Below are 20,187 nucleotides of genomic sequence, written 5' to 3' on the forward strand. Positions count from 1 at the left end.
AAGGAAGTAACTTGTTCTGAAACGTGAAAATAAAGAGATCCGCAGCAAGAGGACGCAATAATATGGACTTAACATGGATGTGAATACTGTGGGCCAAGCTTGTTACGAGAACAGTTGGGAGGAACAAATGAAAAAATTCTTTTTTTTTTTAAGTCATTGATCTTCTGATTTGATGCGAACCGCCACCCATTTCTCTCCTGTGCCAATCTTTTCATTTCAGAGTATCTCTTGCAACCTACGAGCTCAATTATCTGCTGGGTGTATTCCGGCCTCTGTCTTCCTATACTGTTTTTACCCTCTACAGCTCTCTCTAGTGCCATGGAAGCTAATACCTGATGTTTTAACATATGTCCTATCATCCTGTCCCTTCTTCTAGTTAGTATTTTCCATATATTCCTTTACTTGACCATTCTGCAGACAACCTCCCCATCCCATACCTTATCAGTCTACCTAATTTTCAACATTCTTCTGTAACACCACATCTCAAATATGTCGATTCTCTTCTGTTCCCGTGTCCCTCAGTCCAAGTTTCAATACCATACAATGCTGTGCTTCAAACGTACATTCCCAGAAACTTCGTCCTCAAATTAAGACATATATTTGATAGTGGTAGACTTCTCTTGGCTCGGAATACCAGTTCTTTAAATTCATCTACTTCATGATCGCCAATCTTGATGTTACGTTTTTCACTGTTCTCATTTCTGCTAATTCTTTCGCGTTTCGTGTTTATCCGATGGACTCTCAACCCATATTCTGTACTCATTAGATTGTTCATTCCATTCAGCAGATCCTCTGATGATGACAATGTCAGCAGTGGATCTTATCGTTGATATCCTTTCACCTTCAATTTTAACCCCAGTCTTCAAACTTCCTTTTATTTTCGCCGTTACTTCTTCGATGTATGGGTTGACTAAAGTGCGCGTCATATATCTTGGCGGCCGAGTTTAGGTTCGTTCTGCGCATCTGACGTCACAAATCACAGTCAGCCAATGAACAGAGAACGACGTTGCCAGATCTCGACTGCAGTGCAGAGCACCGACGAGTGTCTTCAGTTTTAGAAACGTTCAGTCATAAATGAAGTAATTGAACAAAAGCAATGTCTTGATAGCAGACTTTCTTTTATAGAAAGTTTGGAAAAAGCATTCTTTACACCAATTGCTTCATATTCTATTAATTAATTAAACCAAACAAACAATAAGCCTCCTAATTCAGGCGGTAGCAAGGAAAGGTGTTTGTATCAGTCTCACGAACCGCTTTTTCGCAATAAAGAACAGCGGTAATTGTTTATTTCCTATTGTACTTCGACGCAACGTGAGTAATTCATAGTCACCCCAACAGTGTTTGTAGGTATTTTGCATACGTTTAGAGTGCTCAAGGAGATCTCTGAAACAAGCAGCTGCGTTAGCGTAATGGTTAAGGTGTTGGGTTGCTAATCGGAAGTTTCTGAGTTCAAGCCTGCCGGCACGGTAGCTCAGCGTGTTCGGTCAGAGGGTTAGCTGCCCTCTGTAATAAAAAAACTGAGTTCACCGATCAACATCGAACCAAAAACGGGTGTCTTACGACGTCCGCCCCGAGCAGATACAACGAACGAAAGAGAACAAAAAGAGATTTAAAAAAAGCCTTGTTGCTTACTTAATATTTTATTTATTTAAAAACAATAGAGAAATATCTTATTTAATGAATTTTATTCGTTTGAATGTAATGTTTTGAAATTGCCTGTGCTTTGTCTCTCCATTATAATCATAATAAGTTTTCAGTTTTTCTAATTTTCTCCTCCAATATTTCTTTTCACAGCAATTAAAAACAATGAAAAGGCACACATACAATATTCATGTTATCCGTTTTGTTTGTATATCGTCTCTTCCGCAGTCGCTGTTTTACTATTCATATTGAGATATATTCTTTTGCGGCAGTATTAAAAGTATTATTTAGAGCAGAATTTCGGCTCGTACGTTGTCGACCTATTTGATTGTCTGACGGAATTCTTTGCTTCGCTGCTTTGGCAACATCGTATTCAATGTTTTCGTCGACTGATCTATGTTTTGGCAAGTATTTGCTGTCCGTTGTGACAAACATAAAATGTTTGCGCACTGCGCCTCACTGGCAATATATTTTAGTTTTATGTTTTATTACGTCCAAAATTCAGTTTTGTGTACTTCGCCAACTTCGTTTTAATCAGAACGTTTTAGAAAACAGCGAAATGACTCTGGTATAAAGAAAGTTTTTTTTACAGTTGCTAAAGATAGAATATTTCCCAATTTATAAACACTGTTTATGTTATAAAGGGTGTTCATTTTAACTGGGGACATTGAAATCTCTTGAAAACGACACACAGAGCCAAAAGAAATCCTAATGAAAATTAGTTCCTCCCGGAAGGGGACATCCAATTATAACAAATTTGACCACAAATTCGTCGGATTTGGTATCATTGGATGTCCCCCTCTGAGACAAAAAAAAAAAATTAGTTATAAATTTGTTTGATCCAATGTGTAGATTTGCGGATATTTCAATGTCTCCAATTAAAATGAACACTCTGTATAGTTGGAACCATGAACGACTGCGGTAGATTTAAGGCTCGTTCTACGCACCTGACGTCACGCATCCGCTGACAGCCAATGAGTGTTCAGTAGTTTTCTGAACGGTCTGCTGGGAATGTCTTGGCGAGTGCGAGTGTTAAATGTGATTGTAGTTATTCTTTGGTGAATTTTTATCGCATTTGTTGCAAGTTGTCATGGCTGATTATGGTGTTAAGCGACAAACTCTCCATAAACAGGCGAGGGACATAATTTACCGGATACACGCTTTTTTCAAGCGCGAAGCAGAAAACGGTGGACGTATCACGGATGTCGCCAGATCTCAGGAACGCACTGGAGAAGCGACAGGCGTTAGCTTGAGAACCGTTCAGCGGATTGCCAATGAAGGAAAGTTATCTACGGAGACCTGTGGAAGACCACTTTTCAGATCGCCAGGGAAATATCGCACTCGTGAGAGGACTGTAACTAATTTAGGTAATTTCGACAAAGATGCTCTAAGACGACAAGTGCTCAACATGTACAACACAGGCGAATTTCCTACTGTAAAAAAAATCACTGTGAAAATGCGTGAAACCATAAATTTTAAAGGTAGCATGACTTCAATGAATCGAATACTTAAAAATATTGGATTCAAATATGTACATACAAATGACGGAAGAAAGTTTTTAATGGAACGTAGTGATATCGCTGCTTCAAGGGCACAGTTTTTAAGACGCATTATTGAAGTAAGAAAATCCGGGAATAAGAACATTTTTTTTCTTGGACGAAACATGGGTAAACCAAAATCACACAAGGAAAGCGTGTTGGAAAATGAGTGATGGTTCGGGTGGGTTTAAAGTACCAGTTGGTGAAGGTGGACGAATAATTGTGCTTCACGCTGGCTCTGCTTCTGGATTCATTCCAGAAAGCAAATCAGTTCCGAGCAAAAAAGAGAAATTCAGGGGATTATCATTCCGAAATGAACTCGGAGACATTTAAATCGTGGTTTAGGAATCATTTTCTCCCTTACTTGCCTCCAAACTCGGTGATTGTAATGGACAATGCGAGTTATCACTCTGTTGTTGTTTACAAGACACCCACAACAAGTACAAAAAAAGCTGATATCATGTTATGGCTTGCAAGTAAAAATATACCACATACTGCCAACCAAACTCGTGCTGAAATGTTGAATCTTGTAGTGCTTCATAAGCCTCGCACAAAAGTTTATGAAATCGATTGTATTGCACAGGAACATGGACACGCAGTTTTGCGTTTGCCACCGTACCATTGCCAATACAATCCGATAGAGTTAATTTGGGCACAAGTGAAAGGGTATATCGCAGAACGAAACGTGACATTTAAAATTGCCGATACAGAAAGGCTTCTGCACGAAGCACTTGACAGAATTACTCCTTCAGCATGGGCTGAATGTTTTCGGCATGCACAAAGGCTACAGGAGGAGGACATGGACAGGGAAATTGTAATTGACAATCTGCTTGAACCCATCGTCATCACTCTAAGACCTGATGATTCGGACTGCGACACTGACTACAGCGATGCAGAAGACAATCGCAGCGATTGACAACAATGAAAGGTAAGGCACATACACAATAATACTCATGTTCTCTTTCTTGTTTTTGTTCCACAGTTGCAATTTTACCAATGGTATTGAAATATATACCTCTTCTGCAACTGTAATAAGCGTCTTATTTAGACCAGACGCGTTTTTCTCTTTTGAAGCATCTTCAGTGGACAGCATTTTGTCTCCTCCATTGCCAAGTCACCTTTCGTAGTTTTGTGCTGAGGTAACACAATATTCAACGTTTGTGTCAGCCGATCAGTGTTTTAGCAAATAAATGCTCTTTGTGTGTGCCACACACAAAAATTATATTTGACATAGCTCAGAGCATAGTATATTCAAGCCCTAATGTTTTTGTAAGTCCACAGTTTTGTTTAACGTATTTTGTGTACTTCCTTTTGATTGATTGAAGTGCTTTAAAATAAAGTCAAACGCGCCCGGTGTAAATAAAACTTTTATTACAGTCGCGAAAGACGGAATATTTCTCAATATTACATACGACACCAATCTGGTACTTAAATTAAATGAGATATTGTTATACAGTAAATTTTATATGAAATTTAGGTATCTTGTCCACATTTCATTCTCAACATTGTGGCAACTACAATCGAACATACGGAAAGTATACGCTATGAACTTTACCTCTGCAAACTCTTCAAAATTTCGTGCAATGGTTTACTACATTTAATGCTGCAATATAACTGCGTTGAAAATCGAAACAAAATTAAGTCATTTATGGGGGGAAGTTATCAGTCAAGAAGATGTGTCAAAATCAATTTTTTGGACCAAATTGTTTTTGTGAAATCGAATCATAAGTGTGTCAAAGCAATCGGAACACTATGTGTCTGCACAGACGAGCAGTGCAGTGGTTACAAAATCGCGCACGGCGCGGAATGCGGGGAGCACGTCTCTGAATGTGTGTGTGAAATCTTATGGGACTTAACTGCTAAGGTCATCAGTCCCTAAGCTTACACACTACTTAAGCTAAGTTATGCTAAGGACAAACACACACGCCCATGCCCGAGGGAGGACTCGAACCTCCTCCGGGAGCACGTCTCTGTAGCAGCGAAAGGTTTAATGCGGCCGTGGTGGCTTTACTTCAAAAACTGCGCGCTCCCCCCTAACGTAAGTTTGCGAACTACACTGCTACGGCGCTGCTTCTCTTGACGCGTGCAACTGGCAACGCTGCAATCTCCCGCGTATGGGCGGGCATGCGCGAGCCTCCAAGATAAATGAATTGAACTATAGTAGGGGCGAAAGACTACGTCCCTGTCTCACTCCCTGTTTAATCCAAACACTTGGTCCTTGTTCTTCCATTCTTACTGCTTCCTCGTGGTTCCTTCACATATTGTGTATTACCAGTCTTTCCCTATAGCTTACCCCTATTTTTCTCGGAATTTCGAACTCCTTGCACCATATTACACTGTATTATGAACGTAATTTTATTTGTCTCCAGTCTTGCTTCCAGTATCAACTGGAACGTTAAAATTGCCTCTCTGGTGCCTTTACCATTCGTAAAACCAAACTGATCGTCATCCAACAGATCCTCAGTTTTATTTACAGCAACTTCGAGACATGAGCTGTTAAGCTCATTGTTGGATAATAGTCGCACTTGTCGGCTCTTGCTATCTTGATAATGGTGTGCATTATGTTTTCCCGAAAGTCTGATAGTATATAGCACCCGTCTTATCCACTGTACACTACAGTGTGAATAGACGTTTTACTGCTACTTCCCCCACTGATTTTAGGAATTCCGATGGAGTGTTCCCTTCTGCCTTATTTGATCTTTAGTCTTCCAAAGCTCTTTTACATTCTTGTTCTAATACTGGATCCACCACCTCTTCTCTATCGTTTCCTGTTTCTTCTTCTAACATTGTAATCCTTCCATCTACCGCTCTCCCCTCTGCATTTAACAGTGTAATTCTTCTGTTTTGACTTTTCTGTATGCTGAGTCAGTCCTTCCGGCAATCACTTGTTATTTTATTTCTTCACATTTTTCATGCAACATTTAGCCTTAGCTACCCTGCACTTACCATTTATTTCATTCCTAAGTGACATGTATTTCTGTGTTCCTGAATTTCCCTCAACATTTTTGTACTTACCTCTTTCGTCGATCAACTGAAGTATCTCTTCTGTAACCCACAGTTTCTTCACAGTTACCTTAAGAGTTGTCCATTCGTCTTCAACTGATCTACCTATTTAGCTATTCATGATTGCAATATCTATAACCTCAGAGAACTTCAAAGCTAACTCTCCATTCTTTAGTATTTCCATATCCCATTTCGTTGTGCATTGAATTTTCCTGACCAGTGTCTTAAACTTCAGTCTACTCTTCTCGTTACTAAATTGTGATCCGAGTCTCTATTTGATCCTGGGTACACCACACAAGACAGTATCTGATTTCGGAATCTCTGCCTAACCATGACGTACTCTGAGTAAAAAAAACTGCACTACGAGTATCAACGAGATAAAGATGAGTTTCAAATGGAAGCAGTGATTTTTTTATGGCTGGCACGTTCACGACCACCGGAACGTCGTCACGTCAACAAACCTCCAGCTGCGACGTAGGCCACAACAGAAACAACCCAGCTCGAAGTGAAACGGTGAAATATGGTACGTATGTAGAAAAGGAGGAACGTCAGGACAGTGAAGATAACTCAAACATTCCTGCTATTTTTCACCAAAATATCGGCTGTCTCAAAAATAAATTATATATTTTTATCTGTAAATCTAGGTGATACGAATCTTGTATATCGTACACATGTTTTATGTCTTACTGAACACCGTATAACAGTACCTACTTTTGCAGATCAAGTAGGATGGTGCTGTAATTTATATAGATAACACAATTATTAATAAACCGCTAGATATAAACAAATATTGTACAGATCAACATTTGAAGTCTATGGAACTGAAATTACTGCAAAAGACATATTGTCACAGTGCTTTCAATTTACAGTGCTCCAGCTCAGAAGTTTTCTATCTTTATGAAAAATGAGAATCTCTTTTGCCTTAACTTTTTTTCCAAAACGAGAAGTATAATAGTTACAGGGGACTTAAATGTTAACTTCTGCAAGACTGACTTCGCGTATTTAATGAAGTCTTACAATTTGGCTGCAATGGTTAACTTCCTACAGAAGATTGCAAAAACCTTACAGACAGTATTCTGTTGATAAGAATATAATAAACAGTGCAAGTATAAACAAAGTTATAGAGGTCTTTCTGATCATGATGGGCAACTGCTTAAGGTCACCAACATCAATGTGTGTAACAAATTTTCACACATATATCAGTCCTTTGGGTATAAACACTAAAACTCTTCCAGCCTTTAATCACAATTTGTCGAAGATTGATTGGGTTTCTGTGTAAAGAATAAATAATGTGAGTAACAAATTTAATATTTTCTTAACTGAATTCATCTCTGTATTTGAAATGACTTCTTCAAAAAGAGTTCTGAGGAAGGACATTACAGTTTCTTCCAGAAGACCATAGATTACCAAAGGAATTAAAATTTCTTTCATGACTAACAGAGAATTGCATGTCTCACTAAGAGCATCAAATGACTCTCTTGAAAAATCACATAATAAATTTTTATGTAAAGTTTTAAAAAGGGTAATAAATAAATCCAGAAACTTTTATATTAAATCTGAATTTGATAACTTTAGGAACAATATAAAATAAATTTGGAATGTCATAAAGAGAAAGTGTGGCAAGAACAATAAGAATGAAAATAATGTAGAAAATAACCTATAATGACAATGTGATACATAATCCTGTAACTATTTCTAACATATTTAAAAATCACTTCTTAACTGCAGTGGAACATGTAGGCCACCAGGGCTCATTACATATGGCCATTAATTTATTACAACAAGGTGACCACAAGTTATATGACGCAATTTGTATAGATCCAGTCACTACCAGTGAAATTAAAAATACAAACAAGGCCTTAAAATAAAAGATTCCACAGCTACTGAAAACATTTCATCTGAAATTGTAAAGCACTTTAGTGGTTATATATGTCAGGTCCTCTGTCACATTTTCAATGAATCTTTGCAGCAAAGCGTTGTCACAGAGAGATTAAAATTTGCTTTATGAGAAGGATGACAAAACTAACGTATACAAATAATATCCAATGTCTCTCCTAAATTACTTGCCAAAAATATTAGAGGAACTGATGTATAACAGAATTGTAGATCACCTCAACAATCACAACATCCTCAACAAAAACTAATTTGGCTTCCAAAAAGACAGATCAATAGAGAAGGCTATTTTCTCTCTAAAAACGAAATTCTTGTGTAAATAAATAACAAAATGTCACGCCTTGGTGTTTTCTGTGATTTCTGAAAGGTCTTTGACTAAGTAGACCACATCATATTCTTAGGGAAGGCCTATTTTTATCATTTGAGTGGTAGCACGGGGAGATGGATTGAATCACATCCACACATTAGAGGGCAGAAGATGATACTTGATGGTACTGATGGTTTTCCTATGTCATCTGACTGGAGCACATTAAAATGTGGAGTGTTGTAATGTACCATTTTGGGACCTTTACTGTGTTCATCATCAACGATCTCCCACATTGTGCAAACACTGAGAGCAAATTTACTCTTTTTGCTGATGACTCTACTATTCCGCTTGAAAGCCAAACGACCAGTGAACAAGAAAATAAATGTACTGTAGTACTCGAAAAGATCTTACACTGGTTTAAGTTGAACAGATCAACTCTAAATATTGAAGGAACTCAAAATATGCAATTTCATGCATCTTGATAAGAAAATGAAGTAATCCGCTTGAACTGTGGTAATCAAAATATATTACTTTGTGAGTATTGCAGTAAATGAAAATCAAATGTTAAAGCTAGGTGTCAATGTTTTTGTTGAAGAAATTAGGGAAAATGAAGTGGTTAATGAAACTGCATCTCAAAAAGAGTTGTTGCCCGTCCATACTTCTCAGTTTGTTGTTATTAAAGAATGCAGAGATGAGAATGAAGAAAATCTATGTCATTTAAATTTGTATGCAAGCCTGGAAGGTAAGGGAGAGAAACTTTTAAGGTTGTTGTAGAATCAGTTTGGGAACAATGTTGCTAGAGAAACATTTTGGGATTATTTAGCAAAGATCAGGATATCTCTCTATCCAGCTGGTGAGAGAAAATTAAAACGTGGCTTAGTGAAGAATGTATAACTAATAATAAATTGTTTTGTGTCCAAGCAACTATAAAAATTAATACAAGTAATGAAGATTCTGATGCCTCTGTTAATTTACTGACAACTGAAACATAACTAACTGTATGAAGTTTCTATGGGGAAAGAAATTGTTAGTAACTTAGGCTGTCCACACATTAAAGTTAAAACAGATCATGGGGGAGGCAAGTCTCTAATTAACACAGAAGCCCTATTTCAACGATATTAGACAAACATAGCGATAAAGTCGTGACTGGGAGACTCTGTGGAAAAACTAGTTATTAGTAGTTTAGTATATTGCCAACCGGAATAAAATAATAATTGGATCTTTTTACTGACCTCCCAATTCAGATGATACAGTTGCTGAAAGATTCAAAGAAAACTTGAGTTTGATTTCAAACACGTACCCGACTCAAACGGTTATAGTTGGTGGTGACTTTAATTTACCCTCGATATGTTGGCGAAAATACATGTTTAATTCCGGAGGTACGGATAAAAAATTTCCTGGCGGATTAAAACTGTGTGTCGGACACAGGCTCGAACTCGGGACCTTTGCCTTTCACGGTTAAGTGCTCTACTAACTGAACTGCCCAAGCACGACTCATGCCCCGTCCTCACAGCTTCACTTCCGTCAGTACCTCGTCACCTACCTTCCAAACTTTACAGAGGTACTGGCAGAAGTAAAGCTGCTTGGGTAGCTCAGTTGGTAGAGCACTTGCCCGCGAAAGGCAAAGGTCCTGAGTTCTAGTGTCGATCCGGCACACAGTTTTAATCTGCCAGGAAGTTTCATATCAGCGCACACTCCGCTGCAGAGTGAAAATCTCATTCTGGGTACGCATAAACATCATCCGAAAATTTGCTAAACGCATTCTCCGAAAATTATTTCGAGTAGTTAGTTCATGAGCCCACGCGAATAATTAACGGTTGTGGAAACACACTTGACCTCTTAGCAACAAATAATCCTGAGTTAATAACGAGCATCAAAACCGATACAGGGATTAGTGAACACAGGGTTGTCGTAGCGAGATTGAATATTGTAAACCCCGAATCCTCGAAAAAGAAACGAAAAATATTACTCAAAACGGCAGATAAAAATTTACTTGACGCCTTCCTGAGAGACAATCCCCGCTCCTTCCAAATTAATGATATAAGTGTAGACTAGATGTGGCTTGAATTCAGACAAATAGTATCGGCAGCAATCGAGAGATTTACACCATATAAATTAACAAACGACGAAGCTAATCGTCCTTGGTACACAAAACGGGTCAGAACAATGTAGCAAAAACAACGAAACAAACTTGCCAAATTTAAACAAACGCAGAATCCCCAATATTGGCGATCTTTCACGGAAACTCGAAATTTAGCGCGGACTTCAATGCGAGGTGCGTATAACGGTTTCCACAACGAAACTTGGTCTCGAAGCCTGGCATAAAATCCAAAGAGATTTTGGTCATATGTGAAGTATGTTAGCAGCAAGAAACAATCAATGCCTTCTCTGCGCGATAGCAATGGAGATACTATCGAAGACAGTACTGCTAAAGCAGAGTTACTAATCACAGCCTTCTCAAATGCCTTCACAAAAGAAAATGAAGTAAATATTCCAGAATTGGAATCAAGAACAGCTGCCGACATGAGTAACGTTGAAGAAAATATCCTCGGAGTAGTGAAGCAACTTAAATCACTTAATAAAAGCAAATCTTCTGGTCCAGACTGTATACCAATTAGGTTCCTGTCAGAGTATGCTGATGCATTAGCTCCATACTTGACAATCATATACAAACGTTCGCTCGACAAAAGATCCGTACCCTAAGACTGGAAAGTTGCAGAGGTCACACCAATATTCAAGAAAGGTAGTAGGAGTAATCCACTAAATTACGGGCCCATATCGTTAACGTCGATATGCAGCAGGATTCTGGAACATACCATATGTTGTGTTCAAACATTATGAATTACCTCGAAGAAAACGGTCTATTGACACACAGTCAGCATGGGTTTAGGAAACATCGTTTTTGTGAAACGCAACTAGCTCTTTATTCACATGTGAAGTCCTGAGTGCTATTGACAAGGGATTACAGATCGATTCCGTATTCGTGGAGTCCAGAAGGCTTTTGACGCTGTACCACACAAGCGGCTAATAGTTGAATTGTGTGCTTATGGAATATCGTCTCAGTTATGTGACTGGATTTGTGACTTCCTGTCAGAGAGATTGACGGAATGTCATTGAGTAAAACAGAAGTGATTTCTGGCGTTCCCCAAGGTAGTGTTATAGGCCTTTGCTGTTACTTATCTATATAAACGATTTGGGAGACAATCTGAGCAGACGTGTTAGGTTTTTTGTAGATGACGCTGTCGTTTATCGACTAATAAAGTCATCAGAAGATCAAAACAAACTGCAAAACGATTTAGAAAAGATATCTGAATGGTGTGAAAATTAGCAGTTGGCCTTAAATAACGAAAAGTGTGATGTCATCCACATGAGTGCTAAAAGGAATCCGTTAAACTTCGGTTACACGATAAATCAGTCAACTATAAAGGCCGTAAATTCAACTAAATATCTAGCAATTACAATTATGAGCAACTTTGAAACTTCCTGGCAGATTAAAACTGTGTGTTGGACCGAGACTCGAACTCGGGACCTTTGCCTTTCGCGGGCTAGTGCTCTACCCAGAAGTGACAGATCTACTAAAGAGACCGCCTACATGACGCTTGTCCGTCCTCTTTTAGAATACTGCTGCACCATGTGGTATCCTTACCAGACAGGACTGACGGAGTACACCGAAAAAGTTCAAAGAAGGGCAGCACGTATTGTATTATCGCGAAATATGTGAGAGAGTGTAATAGAAATGATACAGGATTTGGGCTGGACATCATTAAAAGAAAGGCGTTTTTCGTTGCGACGAAATCTTCTCACGAAATTCCAACCACCATCTTTCTCCTCAGAATGCGAAAATATATTGTTGACACCGACCTACATAGGGAGAAACCATAACCACGATAAAGTAATGGAAATCAGGGCTCGTACGGAAAGATATAGGTGTTCATTCTTTCCGCGCGCTATACGAGATTGAATAATAGAGAACTGTGAGTGTGGTTCGTTGAACCCTCCGCCAGGCACATAAATGTTATTTGCAGAGTAGCTAGGTCAGGGCTGTAGTATCGATGGGCTAACACTGTCCAGCCATATTTACTGGTGCTTTCTGAAGTCCTCAAACTCCTGTGTGACCTACGGCTATCATTCTGTATCAAATAATCATCTGGGTTTTCATTGTACTGAAGTCACTGGAAGATATTCTTCAGCTTGTGTAATGTTTTAACATATAATTCTTTTTCATAATGGGCTCACCTTTCTTTCCCAGTAATAAACCATATTTCTCTCAGCTACAGATGGTCCACAAACTGCACACAAACGTTTGTGAATGTTTCCAAACGTTTACTCTGCAGTTAAATATACGATTGCGCCACGCTATTTGGACATTTGAGGCAAAAGTTAAGTTAGTTCAGTTTAGGAAGGAGCATTGGCTTTGGTGAAAACACAAGGAAAACCTAAACTTATGAGGTATGAATTAAATTGTTTTGACATATGATAGGACAATTTGATGTAAACGAAAATCCTTACCTAAATGCATACAGGCTTATTAATCCAAAATACAGGAAATTTTTTGGTCTATGTAATGTCACTGAATTAAATATTTATAAACATAAAATTTTATACAAAATATTTTAACATATGTAATTTTTTTTCTTTTCAAAATTATAACTGTCATTTCACAAAAAATCTGTCTGCCGAACTATGGTTTTAAAAGTTATGCTCTAGGGGAAACTGCATTATTATGATTGAACTAAAATTTTGATGTTAAAACAATTTCTATTCATGTAATATTTACATATTTTTCTGATTGTTTTATAAAAATTTCATGTCTTATTTGTCAATACTGTTGAAGAAACGTAATGAAATAAATACTTAGGAGCATTTAGAGAGGGAGAGAAGAAAAAAGTTATCCTCACATCATACTTTTTACTTTTTTCTCTTTGTAAGAACTTTCTTGTTCATTTGTCATCAATCAGGAAGTTGAAGGTTAGTGAAGATGATCATATACCTCTTGGTAAAGAAACAAGAAAAAGTGTGTTGAAAGGTGTGCATAGTTAATGAGAATGAAGGGCATGAAATGCCTTTCGTTCTTTGAACAATGCACACTTTCGATGTGTTTATTGTTTTTTCTTATACCATCTACAAACAATCCTTGAATCAGTTGTCAGCATGTAAGCAGTAAAGAAAATAGTTGATACAGCTATTTTACAAAGGACCTTACTGCAAATTTTGACAAAATGGGCTAAGTACAGTATCAGATTCTACACACATAGATACACATTCCTGCATGAGAAGGCTTTATTCTATACATTGTAAATGTGTTTTCGGGACTTCATAACAACGAAATCATTTTTATAATGACTTTACTCCTGGAATAATGACATTCCATTAGTGAACATCGTCGCATGCCATCTGTCGGATACCTCATGCACTATGCATTATGTTTCACTTTTCGTGAATTAATTGTTGTTCTTTCTGAACATGTGTTGTGAGATGTAAAGTGGCATCAAGTATTGAGCTGGAACGCAGTGGAAGTACTAGAAGAAGAAAGAAAGAACAAGGTAATGTTGGAAATTACAACAGAATGTTATTAAAACAGCAAGAGTTAAAGACCATGAATATATTACCACAAAGGAAAGCAAGGTTTCAACCATATTCCTTTATGCATTTTGAATATAGTAAGTGACACTCAGGTGTTGTGGTTTCTGCAGTTGTTCCTAATTTAGAAAAGGCTCACACTGGACTAGCGACTATTAACGGGAACAAAATGTAATTCAACATTTAGTTGATTACATTCTGCATGACTATAGATATTTCTATGACAATATGATGAAATGACCTGTGTGTAACAGTGCAGCAGCCGCTGCTGCTGCTGCTGATGATGATCAATGAAATCATACTGTTTGTACTTTGACAGATTTACAGTACTGTGAAAATGAATGAGCAAAAATGAAACAACACAGCACTAAAAACATAACTTGACTAAGCGTATTAATTATTTCCTCATGAAAAGAAGCGTTTTCCAAAATGCCATATATTCACCAGCATAATGTATTCCTTCAGTCCTGAGAACTTAAGATATTGTAGTAAGGTCCTTTCAAAACTTACTGTACCAATTTTTTTAACTCTAAAGTGTGTTATTGCAGTCCACGTTTAGAAACCAGTATTCTTTCAGTACCAGATTTTTGTATTAATTAGTCTCTTCTAAAATGAATATTATAAAATATAAATAAATGTGGGATTAGGGAAACTCTACTTTGGAATGTATTGGTCTGGGGAGGGGTTCTAATAAGTGCATTTTTGCAGTCTGCAATATTTTGTAACTCTAATGATATTTTTGTTTTTAAAGAAGTTCATCATCCCAAAAATCCCATTGATTAACTGTGGTGTATATTTCGCATTATGCAACATTTTGTTACAAACGTTTTCTTCATAAAAAACGAGTCACATGGAAGAACATCAGCGATATTTGTTATTTTAGTGGTGGGAGATAATTTGTTAACTACACACAAATTTTATTACAAAATTATGTTTAATAATATATAATTATTTTGTTTTTATAAATTTGCTTATTTCAAGAGTCATCTTTCCTTGGTAACTGTTTACTAAAATATGCAGGAAAATATATTGAAAAATTATTTTTATTAACTACCAGTTGTGCACAAATCTGGATCTCCAAATCTTGGCATTGATCGATAGAGGTTTTGGGTGTCAAGCTGAATTCTGTCCAATTGGGGATTTGATCATTAAAATCCAACCTAGTTGGGGGTCCCTGGCCATATTGCTTCAAACATTCTTAACTGAGGAGACTTCCTTGTTGGTTAAGGTAGAGTTTGACAAGCCAGAAGACATGCAGTAGAAACTCTTACTGTGTGTGGGTGGACATTATCTCACTGAATTGTAAGCCCAGGTTGGTTTCTGATGAAGGGTAATAAAGAAGGGGATAGAATGTTGTCGACGTACAGCTGTGTTGTAAGGTTGCCGCAAACGACAACGAATGTGGTCCTGCTATGGAATGAAATGGCTCAGACCATCACTCCAGATTGTCAGGGCATAAAGTAGGCGAGAGTCATTGTTAGCGACAATGAAGTTCAAAACTCCACCGCAAAACAAAAAAATCTCGTCCCGAAAGTGTTGTTGCTGGTTGCCTACCTGCCACGCCAAGCCGGCTCTAGTTTTAACAAGCCGGCCGTACGTCCAAAATCAAAACTTCGGGTCAACGCCCTTCCGCTTCCGCTGCCACTGCGCCGCAGCCTGGAGGTTGTGGTTTGATAACTGGCAGCTATATAAGTAATGAATCTGGAAAGACAGCGTCAATCGTCGAGCAGCCGCACGTGCAGCAGCATCGAGGTAGATTAGTTATGCCGCGTTATTTTAGGAGTAGGCGTTCGCGTCTTACGGTTTTTAAAGCAATACACAACATTTCTATTACTACCAAGGGTTTCGTAGGCGAGAGTGAAGTTCAAAACTCCACCGCAAAACACCGATGGACCATGCAAGATGACTTGGGCGCCTACGAAATCCTTGGTAGTAATGTTGTCTATTGCTTTAAAAACTGCAAGACGCGAACGCCTACTCCTCCTAAAATAACGCGGTATAACTACCAACTTCACTCTCGCTAACAAGGATACGAATGAACACGGTAACGGCTGGGTCACCGTTGCTCTTGTACGTAGACCAAAAGTCGATAAAGTAAAAGAGCTAGATAATTTCAATTCACGTGATGTCATCGCTTATCGGACATTTCAGATTTGTGAAGTGTACAACAGAGATAAGGGTTCATCGTATTACATGTCTACTATGCCTTTGGTTCTCAGGAACAGGAATCGTCGCAAAATAAATGAATTGGAATCTGTCTCAGTGTGGGTGAAAGGTGTTGACAAGTGTAAAAAGATCACACTCGTTGGTGATCTGGCTCTCACTGTCAGAGGCGTCTGCAGGGACACCTTGCTGGTCATTGGGGCTAAATTCAAAGCGAGACTCTACTCTGCAGACAATTACACTGACGTCAATGACAGTCCAGGCTGAAGACGTGTGTGGAAATGCCCTGGACAGTGATGTGATACCGACCTGACTGTTGCCCTCCATACATCCCGATAACCAAGAGTGATGGTATAGGGGTGTGATTTCTTTTCATAACATGACCCAGCTGGTTGTCAACCACATCACAGCAGTGCTTTATCGATTCTACGCCCCGTTTTGTTGTCCTTCAGGACAAGCCATCCTGAGCTTATATTTCGGTAAGACTGCCCACCAGCGCTTCCATGCACTAACACAATTCCATATGGTTTGGTCTGTTGTGCTGTTGTTCAGCCTACATACTTTTATTTGGTTGGTTGTTTGATTAGGGGAATGGGACCAAACAGCGAGATCATCGGTCCCATCGGATTAGGGAAGGATGGGGGAGGAAATCAGCCGTGCCCTTTCAAAGGAACCATCCTGGCATTTGCCTGAAGCTATTTAGGGAAATCGCGGAAAACCTAACTCAGGATGGCCGGAGACGGGTTTGAACCGTCGTCCTCCCGAGTGCTAACCACTGCGCCACCTCCCTCGGTCTGCTTTTATTTTTATATTATATTTTCTCTTATACGGTACTGTTTATACCTGCTGTATCAGCACAGATGACTTAGTTAATGAAAATGTCAAACGTGTTTCTGACTATATGGACTTAACTTATTACCGATTTGGTTTACTAGTAACATGAGTCCACTTGCTGTTAAAGTTTCCTTTTTATATATATATAAACACACAGGAAAGCGCGATCAGCGAGTGGACCCTTGTCGTTAGTTATTTGCACGGTAGCTGCAGGCCTCCTGAGTGACTTCGTATCGCCAAGTTAAAATAAAGAACATACACTCATGTTAGGTCTGCTAGTGGTATCACTCTCGAGTGGCAGACATACAAATTTAGTGTGATGTATAAATTTGTGAGTATGCAATAAGAGAGCAAAATGCATAGAGTCAACACACAACTGAATTAAGTAGGATTGTGGTGAATATGCAGTAGATAAATATTTTTGAACCGTGTGAGAGTAATAACAGTTGTTAAAGGACAACTTCTAAACGCCATAAGCAGCATACAAAACGTTTATTAGCCAAATCGGTGTTCACGTGCATAACCCTTCGTCACTGGAATATTATGTATATCAAGAACCGACAGCAATAACATATACGACAAGTTGTGTACTGTGAGACGAATGTTACAAAGAAACTGTAAATGATACGCATCTCAGTGATATAGAATATAAGTATACATAACATGCCACTGACGATGGGTTATTCACTCGAATAAACGTTTGAGCTACAGCTCATGGTGTTAAGAAGGTGTTCTTTAAGAAACATTTACAGGCTCCGGAACACCAAGCATTCATGATTTTTATATGAGAATAACACTAGTTTGATGTAACTCAAAGGAAACACACGCACGAGAAAAATATCAAACAGAAAATAAACGGAACGAACGTACACCTCTGCGATGATAGTGAACGCTCTGAAAGGCTCAGAAGAAATTCGGTGGAGTTACTAGCACTGAACTACGGGATATTTCACGTTATTACATTCTTCTTTCTTTTTCGGTGTGACAAATTCATAAACAGAATATTAAACGATATGTGAGATAGCAGTACACAATATTTTTAACGTACAATTTTTACAATTTTGTTAAGAGTAGAATAGATTACTGTATGCTTGCTTACCACACGAAGAGCTTTGAGACAGGGTTTGCCGTCGCCTTGGGGTTGGTTTTTGATGTGTAAACCTTAGCGTCCATTGCTGTGGGTTTTGTTTCCTTCCACTCTTCACGTACTTCTCATCACTGACTATCGGGGCACCCAGGTTCTCGCTAACGTACGGAGACCACGTTCACTAAAGCAGCAGAAGCGCACCATCAGAGAACAAAAGTAGCTCTGGCCAGGTGTTTCCTCTGTTATCAAGCTGTCAAGCAGAACAGAGGCGTACTGGTTTGTGTGTACTTCTTTCTTACTTTCAGGCACGTGACGACTCATTTGCTTGCGTGGCGATATTTATTACTCCAGAATGACTTCAAGGAGCGACTTCAAGCATTCTGTACCTTAAGCCGTCGGCACACCGACCTTGCATGCGATTGTTGAGCCCTCATTTTGTCGAGTTTCTCAGGTCACAGCGTGGAAAAAGCGCGCTGGGGAGTCTTTTCGAATATGCAGAGTAATATCTAGAATGTCAAGTATTTTGAACGTGCGCTTGAACGTAGACGAATGAGAAGGAAGATTGCCACCTACGTCACATGCATGCTATATCTCTCTGCAGTACAGAATCTCAAGACTCCACATTGTCTTTCAGTTGAAGCGTATATGTATATAGGCTGACACATTTATCTCGACCACCCCAAATAACTGTTTGTCCAGATGAAAATTACAAAATGTTTCAAGCAAATGTTCTTTATCCATTAAGGGGACATCAATCAGCATGACAGCCTTCGTTGTAGCTTTGTTTTTTACAAAGATATGAACAGCGGTATGACTTTTACAAATGACACACTGTATTTTTTATTCGGTAATTCATTTCCTCTCCTAAGGACCTATTCAAAAATGTTCACTGAAACACGACGTTATTAATTAAGTAACACAACACTGAGTTTGAGCCCGGTATCATAATCTCGTCCACTTGCTGGAGTTGTCAGGAAACAAATGAAAACCAATAAAAACAAAAATTGACTTTGACTCTCCTGTACCACTGCCCAGGAGCAGAACATGCAAAGGTGCTCAAATTGGTGACCCTGCACACAGATACACTGGTACACTCGTTGAATGAAAGACTTATTTACTGCTTCCAGCGTTGCCTGCTGAAGAGAATTACAAGCAAGCACGATACGTTCCTGCATGTCGTCTGGAGTTGTTGGAATATCGCGATAGACAACATTTGTAATGCATTCCCAAAGGAAAAAGTCCAGAGGATGTAAATCAGGAGACTTAGCAGGCCAAGTAACTGTTTCTCCTCGACCAATCCATCTGGCAGGATCCTGCGGTTCAGAACACGACGTGCACGCAAGGCACTATGTGCTGGACATCCATCGTGTTGATACCACTTAAGCATTCTGGTTCTTAGCGGCGCTTCATCCAGAAGAGGAGGAAGAATTCATCTGAGGAAGTTGGCATACACTGTGCCGTTTAGACTACCATTGATGAAATAAGGGTCAATAATTGTAGTACCAAACATCCCACACCAGACGTTAACTCTTCATTGACGCTGATGTTCCACCTGTCAAAGCCATCGTGGGCTGTCGCTAGACCAATAATGCATGTTCCTTGTATTTACCTGTCCCTTGTTTGAGAAGGAACATTCATCGGTGATTCTCTTTAACGTTTAAAAAGCCCTGAAGCGAAGTAGATTACGCAGAGACAAGTAATTTAGTATAAGACACATGGGGCTGCAAGTGTCGGGAACGGATGAGAAATGTTGAACATGTGACGTCAGTAGGTGACATTATTATCCTCGGTGTAACCAAGGAAAGGTTGTTCTTTTTTTTTGACATTATTTAATAAAGGAATCGTAGGTCATTTACTGGTAACAATGCAATTCGGAAGCTTATACTCATTTACTGTGTCGCAGTACTGCACGTTTTTGTTGTGCTGCACTTTGCAACAAACAAGTTGGGACAGCCAGACCGATAAATAAAGTAATAAATCTTACGTCAGTGAAAACACATTATTGTCAAACCCAATGAAGAAACGCTGCCTGCCAGACGCAAGACTCGAGCACTGAGGTCCGCGAGCTAAAGTCGAGCACATGGGCCCGGAGTGGTCATCTGCTGACATCACACGTTCAACATTTCACATCCACTTTACGG

The 20,187-nt window shown here is 38.9% G+C and overlaps 1 protein-coding gene across 1 annotated transcript in view; it reads right to left on the reverse strand.

Moving 5' to 3' along the window:
- The window catches only part of LOC126157769 (ATP-binding cassette sub-family C member 4-like), a 275,373-nt gene extending 257,241 nt beyond the window's left edge, over positions 1 to 18,132 (reverse strand). Inside the window, exon 1 of the mRNA XM_049916397.1 lies at positions 18,059 to 18,132. Coding sequence (XP_049772354.1) covers positions 18,059 to 18,132 — 74 coding nt within the window. The remainder of the gene's footprint in view (positions 1 to 18,058) is intronic.
- Positions 18,133 to 20,187: the final 2,055 nt, after the last annotated feature.

The sequence above is a fragment of the Schistocerca cancellata genome, chromosome 2 (assembly GCF_023864275.1).
Source record: "Schistocerca cancellata isolate TAMUIC-IGC-003103 chromosome 2, iqSchCanc2.1, whole genome shotgun sequence".
In the NCBI taxonomy this organism is placed as follows: Eukaryota; Metazoa; Arthropoda; class Insecta; order Orthoptera; family Acrididae; genus Schistocerca; species Schistocerca cancellata.